This window comes from Lepus europaeus, chromosome 11 (genome assembly GCF_033115175.1).
Source record: "Lepus europaeus isolate LE1 chromosome 11, mLepTim1.pri, whole genome shotgun sequence".
Taxonomy (NCBI): Eukaryota; Metazoa; Chordata; class Mammalia; order Lagomorpha; family Leporidae; genus Lepus; species Lepus europaeus.
Window position 1 is genome coordinate 42,199,578 of NC_084837.1, and position 18,354 is coordinate 42,217,931.

The following is an 18,354-nucleotide window of genomic DNA, read 5'->3' on the forward strand; positions in this document are numbered from 1 at the left end:
GCAAATTTCCTTTTTTCCCTGGGAAGATCTGAGAGGTGGACAGAATTCACCTGAGTGCTCCAAACAGAACACACTTTGTTCAATGTTACCAGTCCATTTATCCTTCATTTTGTTTCAGTCTATTTATTAATGCAGCTTCATTTATTGCTATTCATCTTGAAGAGAAATCTTTGTCCTGCTATAGAATTACACCAAATAGAATGTGATAAAGGGAACTTTCTTGCAATTATGATGTCGGTGCAGCCTGTCAGCACACGAGGGATGGAAATGAGTTCGGGGACAGGAGAGGGAATTCTAATAGACACCATGATACATACAATGAACGCAAAGATATCCTGAGAGAGAGACAGACTTGTCAGGCTAATCAGATCTTCCGCAGCAAGGTAAAGGCAGGAAGGGTAGCTCTAACCTTGTAAAGTTGCTGCTGCTGCTCCTCTGACATCATCAGGTCGTGGCTGTCCATCACAAGGGACTCCATGTCAATCAGCCAATCCCAGAGCTCCTGATGTTCTGAATCAAAGTCCAGAAGCCTGAAGATAAGGCGTAAAATGTATTATGCATAAATACAATGTAGTTGTTAAAATCTCATATTAGAATAATATATTCTTGAAAACCCATGATGTTCCTAGGTGATACCTGTGAAAAGAGAAGGAAAAAAAATTCTGTGTGGTTTCCACAGTGGGCAGATTAGGAACTTGAGCCTGTGACAACAGTCACTTCCCAGATTTTGAAAACATAATGTGTAATTCGGATGCTCAGAACTGAAACAAGCCACGACTGTTTCCATTTGCTAACCCTTTCTGGGCATTAGCAGCCATTGAACAAAATGACAACCATACATCTTTGAAACAGAGCACTACCATTTAACAGATTGAGGAATGAAGGGTCCATGGCTTTCGGAGGACATGTGGTCCAGAATTCTGGATAATGGCAGCGCCCTGGAAATTCAAACCCCTTTTGCATCTACTAGATTTTCCACAGATAGTCATCCCAAAAGATTTACCCTTAAGAGAACTAATTTAACTAATTTCTCTAAAATGATCACAATATACTTTCAGGTACAAAATATTATTTTCACTGGGAAATAACTCAATCACTTATCTGTCCTTCCGCTGTCTATCTGCCTATCTCTGCAAACATATATCCTACACTTATTGTCATGGATGAGTAACTTGCATTTCAGCCTAACGCTCACAGATAGGCTTGAGTGACTCTGGTAAGCCACTGAGAACCAGTGGCAGATCCAGTATTAGACAGGTGTTCCCCACAGACATGTAGGAAACAAAGGTAAGGACAGGAAGTCAAAACAATGAATCTTTGAATAGCCAGCAATCATTAAAATTCAAAGGAGGATCACTATGGTTTTCAACAAAATAAATCATTAGAATAAGGAGCTTAAAAGGATTAATGTGATTCTCTATTGAAAGCCTGGTGCATAAGTAAAGCCTAGATTCTTCTAAAACACTGTGATCAGAAAACCAAAGTGAGGGATGAAAAACTATGACTTTGTCCTGCCCCCCAAAAATCATCCCCCTAAAAGACCTGCCCTCCTGTCAAACTGTAACTCAGTAAGACTCTATCAGTACTAATGAAGCAGTACCTTGAGGTATGAATCTGAATTTCACAGCTGAGTCTTTTATTACTACCTAATTCCTGTCTCTATACATTAAGTGGCTGCTTTCCAAGAAAATGAACATCCATTTTTAATAACTTTTAAATTAATCTTAATAGATCTGTCAGAAAAATGTAAGGTGGGCCTAGTGATCAGGAGACTAGATAAAAAATTTCCTGTTTTACTTTAATTACTTTACCATAATTATAAAGATCCTTGATTAGGACCATAAGCACCCCAGGGCACAAGCCATCACTGGTTAACATGTAGAATTGATTAATACATGTTTACTGAATGCCAATGATTGGTATGGTTTTTGTGGTCATACCTTCAGTGAGGGAAGTATGGTGGTTATAGCAGTGTGAGCACGCTAATATACTTTCAACAGAGTTGAGGATCTTTTTGAAACCAAGGTTCTGTATTTCTACAAGTGTTGGCAAGGCTGCTGGTTCTATTACATAGAATAGTAAGAAATTCCAGTACACATGTGAAATCTGGATTAGCATCCCGTTTCAAAACAATAAAGGAACCAACGACTGTAACAGGGACAAATAAATTGTGAGACTCTCTTTACTATGTGACTAATAATAACTGCCTAAGAAGGATTTGCTTTTGTTGCAAGTATAACCATCTAATATTACCTCTGCTTGGGGGGAGGCAGTGTTGTGGCATATTGGGTAGACCTGAAACCTGTGATGCCAGCATCCCATATGGGAGCTGGTTCATATCCTGGCTGCTCCACTTTCAATCCAGCTCCCTGCTAATGATGTAGGAAAAGCAGTTGAAGATGACCCACGTGTTTAGGCCCCTGCCACAAATGTGGGAGACCTGGATGAAGCTCCTAGCTCCAGGGTTCAGCCTGGCCCAGCCCTGGCCATTGTGGTCACCTGGGGAAGTGAACCAGTGAATGGAAGATCACTCTGTCTCTTCTCTCTCTGTAACTCTGACTTTAAAAATAAATAAATAATTTAAAAATTAAATAAATAAAAATAAAAATACCTCTGGAACAAGGGTCACCATATCTCTTTTTGCCTTCTCCCATATTTTAACCATGAAGATAGGGTAAGGTAGAATGCTGCCCACAAAGTTAGGAGAATATGATTCAGGAGACATTAAAAGTAAAGGGAGGAGGGAGGTAGAAACTAACTCCTTCTACCTCAATAGATTTGGAAAACTGGAAGAAAACAAAGGTAGAAAGAATATATGTTCAGATGTGCAGCCTCTACTCTCTTGGGCTAAGACCCAGAGGGGAGGCATGTAAGGCAGGCAATGGGAAAGCCAAAAACTCAAGAATGTGAACTCCATCTCCTGCTAGGAATTCTAGGAGAAAATTGCTTTATACAGTTTCCCAACAAGAAACTGGAGTGGGGTGTTGTAGATAGAGACCTCTGGTTAGGACTCGCTGGGTCATCTTATTCTTAAAGGTTCCTGAGAGTTCAACAGGTGAACTTGACAGAGGCACTGCCATGGAACAATGAAACCAAAGAGAGCCAGGTGGGCTTCTGAAGCCAGACCTCAGAGAGCTGGCAGGGCTAGCGAGGGCTGACATGAGGCTTAGTTATTAAGAAATAACACTGGGTCTTGAAAATGCCACAAACAAGCCCAGCCACAGACGTTCAGGGGTGGCAACCTCATAATGCCCTAGTTGAGAAATCATATCAGTGAACCCAGCCAACTTGTGTTAAACCAGGAGACCCCAGTAAATGCAAAATTCATAATATCAAGTAAATCCCCACATGCTCAGTCATATGCCATCTTGGAGAAGAAACTGGAGAGGAACAGTAAATTTGAAAATCCTGAGCACTGATCCCAAGAGGCTATTCCCTCAAGAGAATATTTTAAATAAATTAATAGGTAAGAAAAAAATGTGTTTTCTTTTCATACATATACATAGTTTTTAAAAATAACTCTGATTATGACTAAGCAATTTTTTAAAAAACATGTATTTATTTATTTGAGAGGCATAGTCACAGAAAGAGAGGGAGAGACAGAGAGAGGTCTTCCATCTGCTGGTTCATTCCCCTAACGGTCCCAATGAGTGAAGCTGAGCTGATCCACATTCGGGAGCCAGGTGTTTCCTCTGGGTCTCCCACGTGGGTATAGGGGCCCAAGCACATGGGCCATCTTCCACTGCTTTCCCAGCACATTAGCAGGGAGCTGGATTGGAAGAGGAGCAGCCTGGACACAAACTTGTGTCCATAAGGGATGCTGGCACTGCAAGCAGAGGTTTAACCTACTAGGCCACTGCGCTGGCCCCTGACTAAGCGTTTTAAGAGCAAGGACTGAGTCTATTGTCTTTGTGTCCCCAGTGTCTAGTCCAGTACCTGGTGAACAATGAGAAATGAAAGTCAACTGCAAAGGAAACTTCAAAAGAGTAGCTAATAGTATCTCAACCTCAAATACCAACTCCAAAGCAACCAGTGCAATATGGACAGACTCCTCCCCTCACCGTGAGGTAAGATTTTGTTTTCAGAAATTATAATAGCCCCTTTGCTTACTTAAAATGAATAGTATGGACTGTGCCCTTGACCTCTTTCTCTTTGCTATGGTGAAAGGTAAAGGAGCTTTATGAACTATTAATAACTAGATTTTTAAATTTTTGTTTATTTTATTCATTTGAAAGGCAAAAAGACACAGAGAGAAAGAGATAAACACACAGGGCTGGCCCCTTCAAGTGATTTTATAAAATACAATGTCCACTAGGAAAAATACCACTTACTAAATAGGGAAACAGAAAAGATTATAGATGGGTGACTTTATCAATGGTAGCACAGAACTAGTTAGCAGCTCTCTATCTCCTTGATTGCACTGATTCTACCAGCTGAATTCAGAACCAGCTTCTTTTCCTGAGTGTCTAGCGGAAAACTCCCTAACCTCTCTTTTAAAGAAGACAATAGAGGTAAGTGATACAGTGGCACACAGTTCAGAATCTTATGTGGGACATGAGTGCATTTTAGCGGGACACATGTCTTCATAATATTTCTTTGTAATTGCGTGTGGGTTTATCATGTCAACTTACATTTGTTTTCAAATGTAATCTTGATGTTAAAAGGCCTGAAAGCACAGTTTTGATACTCTATAAATACTACACTCTCTATGAAAGTGTTGGAAGACCAACTCAAATATACTCTATGGAAGTGTTAGAAAGCGAACATATCACCAAAATGGGATTCTTTTTGATAGTTTTCTTTTAAATTGTTACAGACCTGATCTTAAAAAGGTACACAGTAAAAGAGTTGGCATTCTGTTATAGGTATAATATTCCCATTTTAGGAGGTTTAAAACTTTGATCATGTTAGGGGGAAAAATTCTTTTACATTCCAAAATCAATTTTTGCTAGACAAATATACAATTATGAATGTGTTTATTATGGCCTGAGACTCTAAAAGAGACAGACACAGGCTATAGAGAAATAGATGTGCCATTTTTTTCCTTTAGTGTTCATTTCTAAGTGTGGGTTTAACTCTTTTGGGTGATTGCCAAGTGAATTTCCCAATACCTTACCCACTATTTTTCTCTGCCATGTTAATGTTAAAGAATATTGTAGGTGTGAGTGCCTGCGTTTGAGTTCCAGCTCTGGTGGCCGTTTCCAGCTTTCTGCTGATGTTGATCCTGGTTTGAACACTTAGATCCGTATTACCCACAGCAGAGAGCTGGACTGAGTTCCCAATTTTTGGATTCAGCCTGGCCCAGCCCTGACCATCACAGGCATTTGGGGAATGAACCAGCAGATGGGAGCTCTGTCTTTTTCTCTCTTTTCTGCTTAAATAAATTTTTAAAAGATTTTAGGGATTTTCAACAAAAAAAAATAATAAAATATTACCAAGCTTACACTTAGTGTCATTTTTTGGCAGCTTGGATGGCAATGTATTATTTGTGAGGCTTGTATAGTTTAAGAAATCATCCTTGGTTTAAACCCTGATGGGAGTTATGTTTGACTAGCTAAGTGTTTGAATACATAAATGCATGCAGCCTTTGGTATTTAAAGTGAGCATCATTAACTCAACATTTCAACTTAAACTTTGCTTAAACGATAAAGTTTCACCCAAGTGAAATCAATGGGAGATGTGTGTGAATATATGAGGTTTCAGCTTGGCTCACCAAGGAATCTTGATTAAAATATGCAATCAAATTTTAAGAATTACCAAAACAGCAATTATTGGTTGAAGAAAAGATAACATTAAAATGTCTTCACAGTTTTACTACATAAGGGTGGGTAGGTAGAAATATAATCTGTCTCTTTCTATATATGTATATATACACTTAGGCCTTTAAGAATTCTTCCTTTGTATGCTTAATGGTTCATTTCACACTAACACATCTAAAAACACCAGGCTGGTACCTGAAATACCACCTTGTCTATACTGGGAGTTCTATTAAATGATCCAATTTTCCTAGCTTCTTTAGCATATTGATTCTTTCCCCAAATATCCACTGAGTGCTCACTGTTCACATTATTTGCCCAGGGAAGTTTGCCTCTGGTTTTCAAAAAAAGACACTAAAAGGGAGTAGTAACAAAATCCTACAAAAATACAGTTTAAGCATTTCACTGAAGTAAAATACTAATAATAGATCATAATTTCCCATCATCCTCTACTCTGTGTGGCACACCAAGCACAGAAGGGAGATATAACAGTGGCACCCAGCCCAATCATAATGTCATTAAAGAATAAAATTTAGCTTTCCAGACATGGAATCTGATATGCACAGTTGCATGTAGAATCCCTTTCCACTCTAAACATATTAAAGTGTGGACACTAATTTACTATTTTGAATGAAAATTCATGAGCAAATTCCTCATGAGGAAAGCAGCTGCCTTTGCCATTAATAAATAACAAGGAATATGGAGTTCTTTCCATCAGTAATTTTCTCCATTCTTATATATATCCACATACATGTGAAAATGTCTAAGAAAATGAAGTCAAGCCTACAAACTTGTTAATAAGAGGCATCAACGTAATCCATAAAATTCTAGCCGCTGAGATTGTCCATGAAATTAGATATATCACTGTAAATTTCTGTTTATAGTTAGAGGATTGTTGGGCTGTTGGGAAATCAAAACCCTTTACAAATATGCACGTAACACAATGACTTATGTTCTATTTAAGAAACTAGAAGACATTCTGAAAAAATTTTTTAAAAGCAATAGCTGGGAGAACAAATGAGGGAACTGTGTGTCATGAGACAGAACAAGAAATGCTTTTTTTTTTTTTTTTCTTAAAAAAAGATAAATCTTCCCATGTCATCATTTGTGTGCTAAGAAAAGACTGGATCCAGTCCTTCTATTGGCAGGCTGGCAATTCAACCTTCTGTAAAATCAATGTGTTACTCCAGGCCTTGTGGGTATCCAAAGATTTAATAGGCCATAGAGAATATCTACCCTCTGATTTGTGGTAGGAGGTAAACAATCTGTAACCAACTATTTTACGCAATCCCTAACAAAAACTGAGAAGTAGAATTTGGAAAGTCTCTCAAGATGACTCCATTTATCTTCTCCATGGAGGATGATCCTGCCCAGAGAGCACCATGCTCAGACTGATGGGTTTTAGTTACCTATGGAACTGCTTTTCCTAGGTTTTAGTTACTTATGGAACTGTTCCTGATTGATACTCCAGCATCACTTCTGCAGCCCATATGAGAAATATTGCCTTGGGAATTGTTCTTTTACAGGGATGTATTATCACAGATGCCTGTCTTCTCCTTAAAGAACTATAGGGGGAAAAGTCATCTCAGGTCTCAGTAGCATAAGAAGTTGTTCTTCACTTGGTATCCATTATTTGCAATCTTAGGAAACCATGAATTCTATAATTAATGAGATCTCAAACATTCCTTTGGGTGTGAGATGCTTATAGCCAAATCATAGTCCATCTGAAGGACATCATAAAATAGGCATTTTTTTCTTAGATATTTTAATTCTGCCTAAATGACTTCAAATGTTTACCCCATTTTATTGTCAATATTTTTGTAAGATGACAAACATGCTGTGGAAGGAGATGGAAAATGAACAAAGGAGCAAAATGTAAAGAAAAGGGTTAAGCCTTGCACACTTACATGAAGTAGATTAAAACTCCCTTAGGTGCCTTCTCATCTTCCCTGTTAGCACCTCTTACCTTCTTCTATGGGGCCCATCAACTCCACAAATCAGTACAGAAGTGCATCTTAAGAGATCAGTCTATCTATTTATCTATCTATCTGTATCTTTCTATTTGATGTCACTATCAATTTTGAAGTTATTTCCCCCAGAAAGAAATCTCTCTGGTTTGCTTTTTGTTGGCTGCTGGCATGGGTGGCATTAGATCACTGAAGTGGAAGACTGTCTAGGTCTACAATAAGTTTAATGCATTCTCACATTAAAGGGGTATAATATGATGACCCTAAATGAATACATGTCTACCACTAAAGCATTTTTTTGTTTGGTTGATTAGATTTTGTTTTAAATTTAAGAGGCAGAGAGATGGACAGAGAGAGAGGAAGTTTCCACCCACTGATTCATTCCCCAGATGCCCACAACATTCATGGCTGGGTCAAACTGAAGGCAGGAGATCAAAATCCAATCTAGGTCTCCCACATGAGTGGCAGGGACAGAACTCCTTGAGCCAACACTTGCTGCTTCCCAGGATGTTTACCAATAGGAAGCTTGAATTGGAAGTAGAGCCAGGACTTTAAACCCAAGCATTCAGATATGGGACAAAGCATCCCAACTGGACTCTTAAATGCTAGGCTAAATGGCCACCTCTGCTTGGTTCAGCCCAGAAAAACCTATTTTAATAGTCACACAGTGGTCAGAATATCAGTTACCAAGAAGTAGCCAGGCACTTTCTGCTTCTTTTGATATTGTAATCTTTCTTTTTAACAATACTGGAGTACAAAAGAAGGAGTAAAAAGGGCCTGAATTGAACACTAATCAGTAATTCATGCATTGAGGTATGGCAAGAGTCAGGAGAAGGAAGTAGAGACAGAAATAAGGTTTCTTTGGGTTGTCTGGTGATTTAATTAATCTGTGAACAAGTTCTCAACATTGGCAAATAAAAAACATAGAACTTCATTCTATGGTTAGTGTTTTCCAAAAGGAAGACATTCCATGAAGTAATGTTCCAAAAATAGCCATCAAAATGATTGTGTATGTGTGTGTGTGAGAGAGAGGGGGAGAGAGAGAGAGAGGGAGAGAGAGAGAGAGGGAGAGAGAGAGAGAAGGAGGGAGAGAGGAGAGACAGAGAGACAGAGAATGAGACTATAAGAGAGTAACAATGTTCATCTAATTGTAGAGATATTATTTGGCCTATTGCTCTAGAAAAAGCCAAAAAGACCAGAGAAATTCAGGGTGATTACATCCTTCTTCAAGTGGTTATTGTCATTCAACATATCTTACTGATTAATCAATTAATTTAGAGAAATACACTTGGTTCTTTAATCCAGCAACATTTTAAACAGTGATCCCTTTGTTTTCATTTGTCAGTATCACTTCTCTTTGGGGCTATTTCAGGTAAGTTATTGCATGTGTTTTCACAGTGATCCAGAGGAACTTCTTTTCCTAAAGGAAAATCAACTCCTCTTTCCTGCCAAATTTTAGCCTTTTTCCCACTTAAATTTCATTTCATTCAGCCTGTCATGTTTTAGAATAAGCTATACTCATATATATACCTATTTGGACTTGAGGAGAAGATTTATGCTAAAATTTTGCATAGTGAGGAGTAAATTACTTCTATATTCTTAGATACGAGGCATAAACTTCAACTATAACTGCATTTGTTGACATTGCCCTGATCCCTCACAGACAGGGGAAGGATGGCGTGTAGCTATGAAACTGTTTCTTCTAGAACTTCCCAAGAGCAGAATTCCCTAAGAACTTTCTGAGGAACCCCTCCTGATCCCAAGAAGAAGTCAGGAATCATCTCTAATCCCTTCTGCTTCAACATCAAAGTATTCATAAGAATCCTCAACACAGACCCACCTTCTCTACACAGTTCCTAGCTGGTGGCTGAAATCTTCTCACTTTCACTACCCAGACCTATTTTAATGGCTAAAACTTATGCATGTTTTAAGACAGCTCAACAGTTTCCTTCTTCAGTGACCCCGTCCATCATCAGATAACCCTCCCTAGAACTCCCAAACTCTATATCTTGAATTTTGCTTAATTTTTTTCATAATGATACATCTAAATCTGTCTCTCTCCCTCTCTCTCCTGTCTCTCCTCTCTCTCCTCTACATCTGCCCTCCAGGTTCTGTGGAGATTCAGTCTTAGGTATATTTTTCATTCCCAGCATCTCACACCATCCCTTGCAACACAGTTGTTGCACAAAAGAAGTATTAAGTAGGTTTTCGTATGTCTATTATATTCTAAGTATTTTAGGTATTTTATCAATTACTGCATCTCCTTGCTGTAAAAATACATGACATAGAGGGGGATAATGATTCCCATTTTGTAGACTGAGAAATTGTAATTTGGAGAGGTTAAAAATCCCAACCATGGTTGTACAGCTAAAAAGTTGCAGAGTGCCAACTTGAAGATCCAGTCTTAATTTTCAACCCAGTATGTTATCTCTCCTCATTTAAGAAATTAGACTAGAGTGAATTTAGGACAATCCCTAAAGAAAAGTATTACTTTATAAGTTAGAAAAAATTCTGAACAGACCTAACACATTTGAATATCTAGGATCAGGAGCTTTTACCTATAGCTTCAAGACAGGAAATAAAAGTCAAATGTAGTCCCAAATTCCTATTAATGAAGATACCATCTGGAATTTTTAATGGTGGAGTCCTTATTTTTGGAAGCTTTATATGTTATAGGAGGAAACAGTCCAGCTGCAATCAAAATGTTTGCATTATCCATGGTGTTTAAAACAAGCATTCCTTAAAGACAAGATTATGTCCACCCGGGGACTACCACAAGGTAAGCTCCTAGCTCTCTCAGCCCCTCTGCTCCCTAGTCATCACACTGTCCTTGTCAATCACTTCTAGGCTCCAAACCCACTTCCTGGACCTTTCCACTAGAATGTGTCACAGACCATCAGGAGAACCATTCCCGAACACTTAGCTTCCTTCTCCTCTTCCTCATTCCCCACCTCACTGAATGACATATCCTGCCAGAGTGCAAAAGCCTGAACACTGGAGGTCCATTCTTAAATGTTTGTTTATTATCATTTTATTTGCAAGGCAGAGAAAATATGTGTGTGTGTGTGTGTGTATGAGAGAGAGAGAGAGAGGGAGAGAGGGAGAGAGAGATAGAGGGATAGGAAAAGGGAGAGGGGGAGGGAGGGGGAAAGGGAGATAGAGAGGGAAAGAGGGATATCTTCCATCAGCTGGTTCATTCCTCATATAATCCCAACAGCCAGGGCGCTGGGCCAAGCTGAAGCCAGGAGCCCAGAATTCAATCCAGGCCTCCCACGTGAGTTGCAGGGACCAATATGCTTGAGTCATCTACCTTTGCCTCCAAGTGTGTGCATTGGGAGGAAGCCTGATAGGAAGTGGAGAAGCTGGGACTCGAAAGAGGCCCTCTGATATGGAATGCAGGCATCCCAAGCAGCATCCTCACCACTGTGCCAAACACCCATTTCAAGTGAGAAGGTCCATTCTGAAATACTCCTTCCTCAACAACCCCCAATCACTCAGTGACCAAGGGTTGTCACCGTCCTTTCTTTGTCTTAGTTCTGGCTCTAGTTCTCCATTGAATGATTAGATTAGCCTCTTAACTGAGCACTCGTCTATTCTTCAATTTGTGAATCCAGCCATCTTGGATACTCTTTAGTGCTTCCAGTTATTACAGCGTCTTCTCTGGGAGAAACTCTCTTGTTGTCATATTTTTAAAAGGAGACTTGGCACAGCTTCTTTTTCTTTTTAAGATTTTATTTATTTATTTGAGAGGTAGAGTTACAGAAAGAGATAGGAAGAGATGGAGAGAAAGGTCTTCCATCCGCTGGTTCACTCCCAAGATGGCAGCAATGGGTTCTTCCAGGTCTCCTACGCGGGTGCAAGGGCCCAAGCACTTGGGCCATCTTTCACTGCTTTTTTCACAGGCCATGAGCAGAGAACTGGATCAGAAGAGGAGCAGCCGGGACATGAACCAGTGCCCATATGGGATGCCAGAGTCACAGGCAGAGGCTTACCCTGCTACTCCATATCGCCAGTCCCTGTTGTCACTTCTAATCCTGGACCTTACTCCATGACAGCTTCCTGGAGAGCTTTCCCAATTCACCCACAGCTTCCATATCCCCAGTGCCTCGTACACCTGAACTTAACACATGCTCAGTAGATATTAAATGGTGTATTGCATCAAAGTCATTTGAATCCAAATGCTCCTGCTTTGCTTTTTCCTCCTTGAGCCAGCAACTGGGGCTTCAAGGTAGATCCCCTTCTCTCATTCATTCATTTCCCTTACATGAAGGGTCACAGAGGCTTACTGATACTTTCTGACTTTAGTCTCCAATCCAGTCTCCACATCCTCCAATAATTCCCAGCGTAAAAAATCTGCAATGCCCAAAGTGATGTTTCTCAAACTTTAGCATCAGAATCAAGTTTTGTAAACACATGTTTTTTTCTCAACCCAAAACTTTCTAATTCAGTAAGTCTGGAACAGGATCCACAAACAGCATTGCTAACAAATTCCTAGGAATGCTGATAGTGCTGGATAGAGACCATACTTGGAAAACCACTGAAGTCATGGTTCTCAACTGGTGGTAAGCATTAGAAAATGATCATTATTGGGCTGTCACTGTGGTTCAGCAGGTTAAAGCCACAGCCTGCAGCGCAGGTATCTCCATACGGGCATTGGTTTGGGTCCCACCTGCTCTACCTCCCATCCAGCTCCCTGCTGATGTGCCTGGTAAAGCAGTAGAAGATGGCCCAAGTCCTTGGGCCCCTGAACCCATGTGGGAAACCTGGATGAAGCTCCTTGGCTTCTGACTTCGGCCTGGCCCAGTCTTTGCTGTTGTGGCCATTTGGGGAGTGAACCAGCAGACGGAAGGTCCCCCTCCCTCCCTCTCTGTAACTCTGCCTTTCAAATAAATAAATCTTTCTTAAAAAGACAATGATCATTATCATCCATTCCCACATACGGTAAGACAGGCCTGTTTTTTTCCACATCAAAGCTCCACAGATGATTGTGCTGCACTACTCTGGTTAAGAGACATGAGCTCAATGATTAACTCCAGGATCTGGACTTCACCTTCTTCCCAGGTCTTATTTTTCCACACCTCCTCTAACTTTCTACCCTGCTCTCTAGTCCATGGAAAAGCAGCCAGTCTGATGAGTCCAGATGTTTTTCCCCTTCTCTCTTGGTTCATTCCCCAGCTTGGTTCATTTATTCATTCATTCACTGAGCACCCAATGCATGCCAGTCACTGCACCAGATGTAAGAGGAAGTACCATAAACCTTGCAGATGCGGCCCTGCACACACCCCATCCCAAGCGCTCCAAGCTCCCTGCGCATAGCTCTACTTCCCTCACTGCACAGGTAAATACTGGCTTCATGCCACACTCTCCAGCTAGACTATAAATTCCATGACAGCACAGACTAGTCCGTCTTTGTAGATACTCAATACATGTTTCTTAGATTAAACTGAAAAGCTCTTCCCACGCTCTAGGCTTCTTTTGAAAATCGCCTTCAGCCCTCCGGTGTGCTGTCCCGGCTTGTCTGATGGTCCTGAGCAGAGTCGCGTTGAATTGTGCCTTCAATGATCCCGTCCCCTATCTCCCACAGATTTCAAACTCAGCACCCGAAATTCTTTCTCCTATGTTGTTTGTAGGCCTGGCTCCTCCTATGAAACTGAACTTCTCAAGAGGAGAGACCATATTGTTTTTCACTTTTTTTAATCTCAGTACTTTATACCGAGGCAGTCATATAGCAGGGATTTAAAAATATTTGTCAAATTAATGAATGAGTTTATTTTGTTTTGACTTAAACCTGTATTGAAATGTTTTGGGGGCTAGCACTATGGTGTAGCGGGTAAAGCCCCTGCCTGCAGTGCTGGAATCCCATATGGGCACCGGTCCAAGTCCTGGCTGCTCCACTTCCAATCCTGCTCTCTGCTATGGCCTGGGAAAGCAGCAGAAGATGACCCAAGTCCTTGGGAACCTGCACCCATGTGGGAGACCCAGAAGAAGCTCCTGGCTCCTGGCTTCGGACTGGCATAGCTCCAGCTGTTGCAGCCATCTGGGGAGTGAACCAGTGGATGGAAGACTTCTCTCTCTCTCTGATTCTCCTTCTCTATGTAACTTTTTCAAATAAACAAATAAAATCTTTAAATAAAAAAATTGTTTTACCCCAACTCCCATGTGATTTTAATGAAATTGCTTTAAGACGATTCCATTTCTGCACAGTAGGAGGATGCCTTAACTCAAGTTTCATACAGGATAGAAAACATACAACACAGTATTTTAAGGGAAAAACTTGACCACAGCTCTGGTTGAAATCCTCAGAAGGTAAAATATCATTAATGAATTAGCTGCCACATTCTCAACTCAGGCTCCAGAACTGACGTCCTCGCTCTATCTTACACCTTTTATCCCAGACAAGTGAATCACCCAGCCTTTTTGCCACTCAATTCTCTGATTCATATACTGAATAAAAGACATAGCTTGGAGTCTACACCAAGTTTTGACAGCAAGTAGGATACTTCTTAATGAATCAAAGAGCATCTTTGAAATTCATTTCAGAAATGAAATCAGACAACATCTCCATGGAAGGTTGTCCAAAAAGACACGGTTACCCTTTATGAAATATACAGAGCATAAGTGTTCTTGACAAACTGTGCTCAGAACATCATGCCATGTACAGAGCGGGCCTTCAATGCATACGTAATGGACGAAAGAAACAAAACAACTGACACATGCTCTCACTGCCATCAGAAAGTGCTGAGTCCTGCTACCCCTGAGATCACCACAGACCCACGCCCTGCAGGGCATTCCGAGAGCACTGGTTCTACCTGGCGATGCCGGAGCCAGGACCAGGCGTCTTCCATGGGCGCACATGCTCCTTACTGGAACCACACTGCCTCACATACACTCAGGGAAATCTTGTGGCCTGTCATACTTATGACTGATAACCACGCAATTCATGGTTGGATAGAAGCCATGAAGCAGCATTTTGATCCACACCTCTTTAAAGTCAAGACAGAGAGGTTATAAATTCATTTCTAAAATTCTCAGAAACTTAAGACGCCCATTCTATGTCGTAGCACAGTCTTCCCTGAGGCAGTCTTACTCCTTTTATCATGGATCACATACAATGTAAGATATTACACATCAGTACATAGAATCTTCATGCATGAAGATAAGGAGAAGAATGAAAACATATTTTCATATGTATGTAGGCAATGAAGACTTTGGAAAGCCCATACTAGTCCCACAATTACTTTCTGAAAACAATGCTCATTCTATGTAACAAAAAGGAATGGTTAATGAAGTTTATGTATCACTGGAGCAGATAATTTTTCACAAGGCCATGTTCTGAAGACTGTAGAATTAAGGATTTGACCGTGGGAGCAGAGAGTCTTAGGGGCAGAACACCCCAGAAAACCTCACCCACGTGCATGTCTCAAACAATGCTTTTCTCTATGTAAACAGAAAAGAGAGAGGGGTATATGGTTTTTGTCCTTAGTATTAAATAGTTGGCTTTTCTTCTGTGCACTCTTAAATTTCTGCACAATGCACAGCCTTCAGCACCCCAAGGAGCATAAACAAAGGCTACCAGGCAAGTTCACCTACTCCCACTTCACAGAACAATGCTTGTTGTTAACTAAGCAATTCCCAGGGTAGACTTATGATTTGTGGAGGCCTGAGCAAGTACTCAGGTTAGGTCCTTGGAATCTGGGGTCAGAAGCACGAGGTGCTGGTAATCTCTAGGGCTTTTGGAAAACATGGAAATGTGACCTTGTGCTTGCATGTACACAAGAGACTATTTAGGCATTCAGTGAGATTAAAGCATAATAAGGCCTCCAAACAACTTGTTGTTCATGCTCCAAGATTTAACCTTTTCTTTCTTACTTGCTGCTATAGTTTTCTTTTGGTAAATAAATGTCTACTGGGGCTGGTGTTGTGGCACACTGGGTTAAGCTGTGATGTTGGCATCCTATGAGTTTCAGTTCGAGTTTCAGCTTACTGATCCAGCTCCCTGCTAATGCACCTGGTGCTCTTCTTCTTCTTCTTTTTTTTTTTTTTTTTTTTTTGACAGGCAGAGTGGACAGTGAGAGAGAGAGACAGAGAGAAAGGTCTTCCTTTACCGTTGGTTCACCCTCCAATGGCCGCTGCGGCCGGCACGCTGTGGCCGGTGCACTGTGCTGATCCGAAGCCAGGAGCCAGTGCTTCTCCTGGTCTCCCATGCAGGTGCAGGGCCCAAGCACTTGGGCCATCCTCCACTGCACTTCTGGGCCACAGCAGAGAGCTGGACTTGGAAGAGGGGCAACCGGGACAGAATCTGGTGCCCCGACCGGGACTAGAACCCGGTGTGCCAGCACCGCAAGGTGGAGGATTAGCCTATTGAGCCGTGGCGCCGGGCTAATGCACCTGGAAAAGCAGCAGAAAATGGCTCAAGTACTTGGGCCCCTGCCACTCACATGGGAGATCCAGATGAAACTCCTGGTTTCTGGCTTCAACCTGGCCAGCCCCAAGCATTGTGGCCGTTTGGGGACTGAACCAGTGGATGGAAGACTGATCTCTCTCTTTCCTTCCTTCTGTCTCTCTCTATAACTCTTTCAAATTAAATAAATATTTAAAATCAAATAAATATGTCTACTTAATCAAATAAGATGGATTGAATATGTACACAATACATCTGAAATATTTTAAAAATAGTGAAAGAGCAACAAATTACCCGTACAGGTAAATCTGAAAACTTGAAAAATGTTTCTTCTTGTCCTAAGCAGAATTATGACAATGATTCTTTTTCCATATTCTTAGACCCTAGGTTTTTATAAGACAGAATTTATACTCCTTCTGGTTAATTTAACCTTAGACTTTATGAAGATTGTAGATCAGTCAGAACTATCAGCACTTTAAAAGAAAAATGCATGAAAAGGCTTCTTCCTCCTGCCTTTTCAGAGAATATTTTGGCTATAGTAATACCCTATAGATTTATATGATGCTATTAACAAATAGTATAACTTTTGGGAATAGTTTCTCCTTCTTGCTGTGTGGCTCAAGTATAGAAGTGAAACAGGTTACTGTTTCTGTTTTTATGAGTGTGATTATTATCAAGTCATTAAAACTATTAAATAATTAAATTCCATCAGTACTCTTACTTTTAGTAAACAGCTACTGAATATTAAAATTGAATCAGAAAAGGGAAAATACAGACAGTGTTTGCATAACTTTCAAGTCATGTGGAAATATTGGAATACATGACTTAACCACTTAATGGTAGGAGTAGCTGGTGTTACATCAATACAGTCACACATCTCAGGCTGAATGAAACTGTTGATGGGGTACTGAAGGAATTGGGTCCTTTCACACCCTAGACAATTCAAATGTTAGCTTCTTGTTGTAACTGACTTTATGTAAAGTTAAATAGCTAGCCCAATTTAACAACTGTTAAATTTCTGTTATTCAGGGAAATTACATTTTGCCAAATTTCCAAGGAGGTTCTGGTATTTGAGATTTCCTTAAATAGAAATTAAAATAAATCATGAAGTTGATAAAAAAAAAAAGAAGGCAATACACCCAAAAATGTATACAGGAGAAAGACCAATAGTGTAGGCACACTGTGGTCCCAAAGACTCTTGTTTGGGAAAAAAAAAAAAAAAGTAATAAAAGTAGGAAGTTTTGAGTTGGATGACAGAGACTGATAAAATTCATAGCCCTTAATTCTGCCACGAATTTCACAAATGCCTGATCTACTGAGCTTCTCCTTGTCTGTTAGCTGGGAAAGAATGCCTGCCTAACACCTACCAGTAGAAAATCACTGAAAAAGTAGATTAGTGAGAATAAAACAACAAAAAGAATAGCTCCCTACCCATTGCTTCCCAGTGAATGAACTTTTGACATATCAGCAAACTCTTCTTTTCTCTTGCTGCTGCTGGTGTACTGCTCACTATACAGCTTGAGGGACATCTGCTCAACAGCATCTCTTTGTGCTTCCAGGTAGCATAGTTGAGCCTCAGCCTAGAGAGACAGAAACAAAGAGGAATTGCTGTTTTAATCCAGAAGGAATGCATTTCAAGTGAAGTGTAACGACTCAAAGAATGGGAATTGTTCACATCATTATACTGCTCCTTTTTGGGCTGGATTTAATGGGATCAGCTGGGCATATTGTAGTATTATATTTTAGATCTGAATCTTATAAGTTCTTCCTTAAAATATGACCTGAATAAATGAACTCCCAGAAGACTCAGTAAATATCACAAACATCCCTGAGATCATAATACTGTATGTTAAGACTTTACATAAAAATTCTGTGAAATTCCTTAATAATATTATTCCTTACATTGTCACATATGTAGCATTTATTTTTAAACATTCCCCTCCCATCCATACAACGGGATATATACCAGACATCTATTGTGAATGTTTCTCTGTTATCTTCTCCAGTAATAAAAAAAACCCTACCATTAATTGTGGTACTTATTCAATAGTGACAACAGACTTCCCTTATTACATTTTGTTGGTTTTCTACATCCTTGTCTTAACACTTTTAATGTGGAAGGAATGGTGGTTTTGCTTACATGCAGGTTTGTATTGTTAAATCTTTCATAGTTACTTGGGGCTCACTGTAGTAAGGGAGAGGAAGTAAGTTCACCATGCTGTTTTCCATC

The 18,354-nt window shown here is 40.2% G+C and overlaps 1 protein-coding gene across 2 annotated transcripts in view; it reads right to left on the reverse strand.

Annotated features, from left to right (window-relative positions):
* AKAP6 (A-kinase anchoring protein 6) overlaps positions 1-18,354 on the reverse strand; it is a 500,321-nt gene that overhangs the window by 126,020 nt on the left and 355,947 nt on the right. For both annotated transcript variants that reach the window (XM_062205295.1, XM_062205294.1), the window contains exons 8-9: positions 17,556-17,704; positions 410-530 (exon numbers count right to left, since the gene is read on the reverse strand). In XM_062205295.1, the coding sequence (XP_062061279.1) occupies positions 410-530; positions 17,556-17,704 (270 nt within the window). The remainder of the gene's footprint in view (positions 1-409; positions 531-17,555; positions 17,705-18,354) is intronic.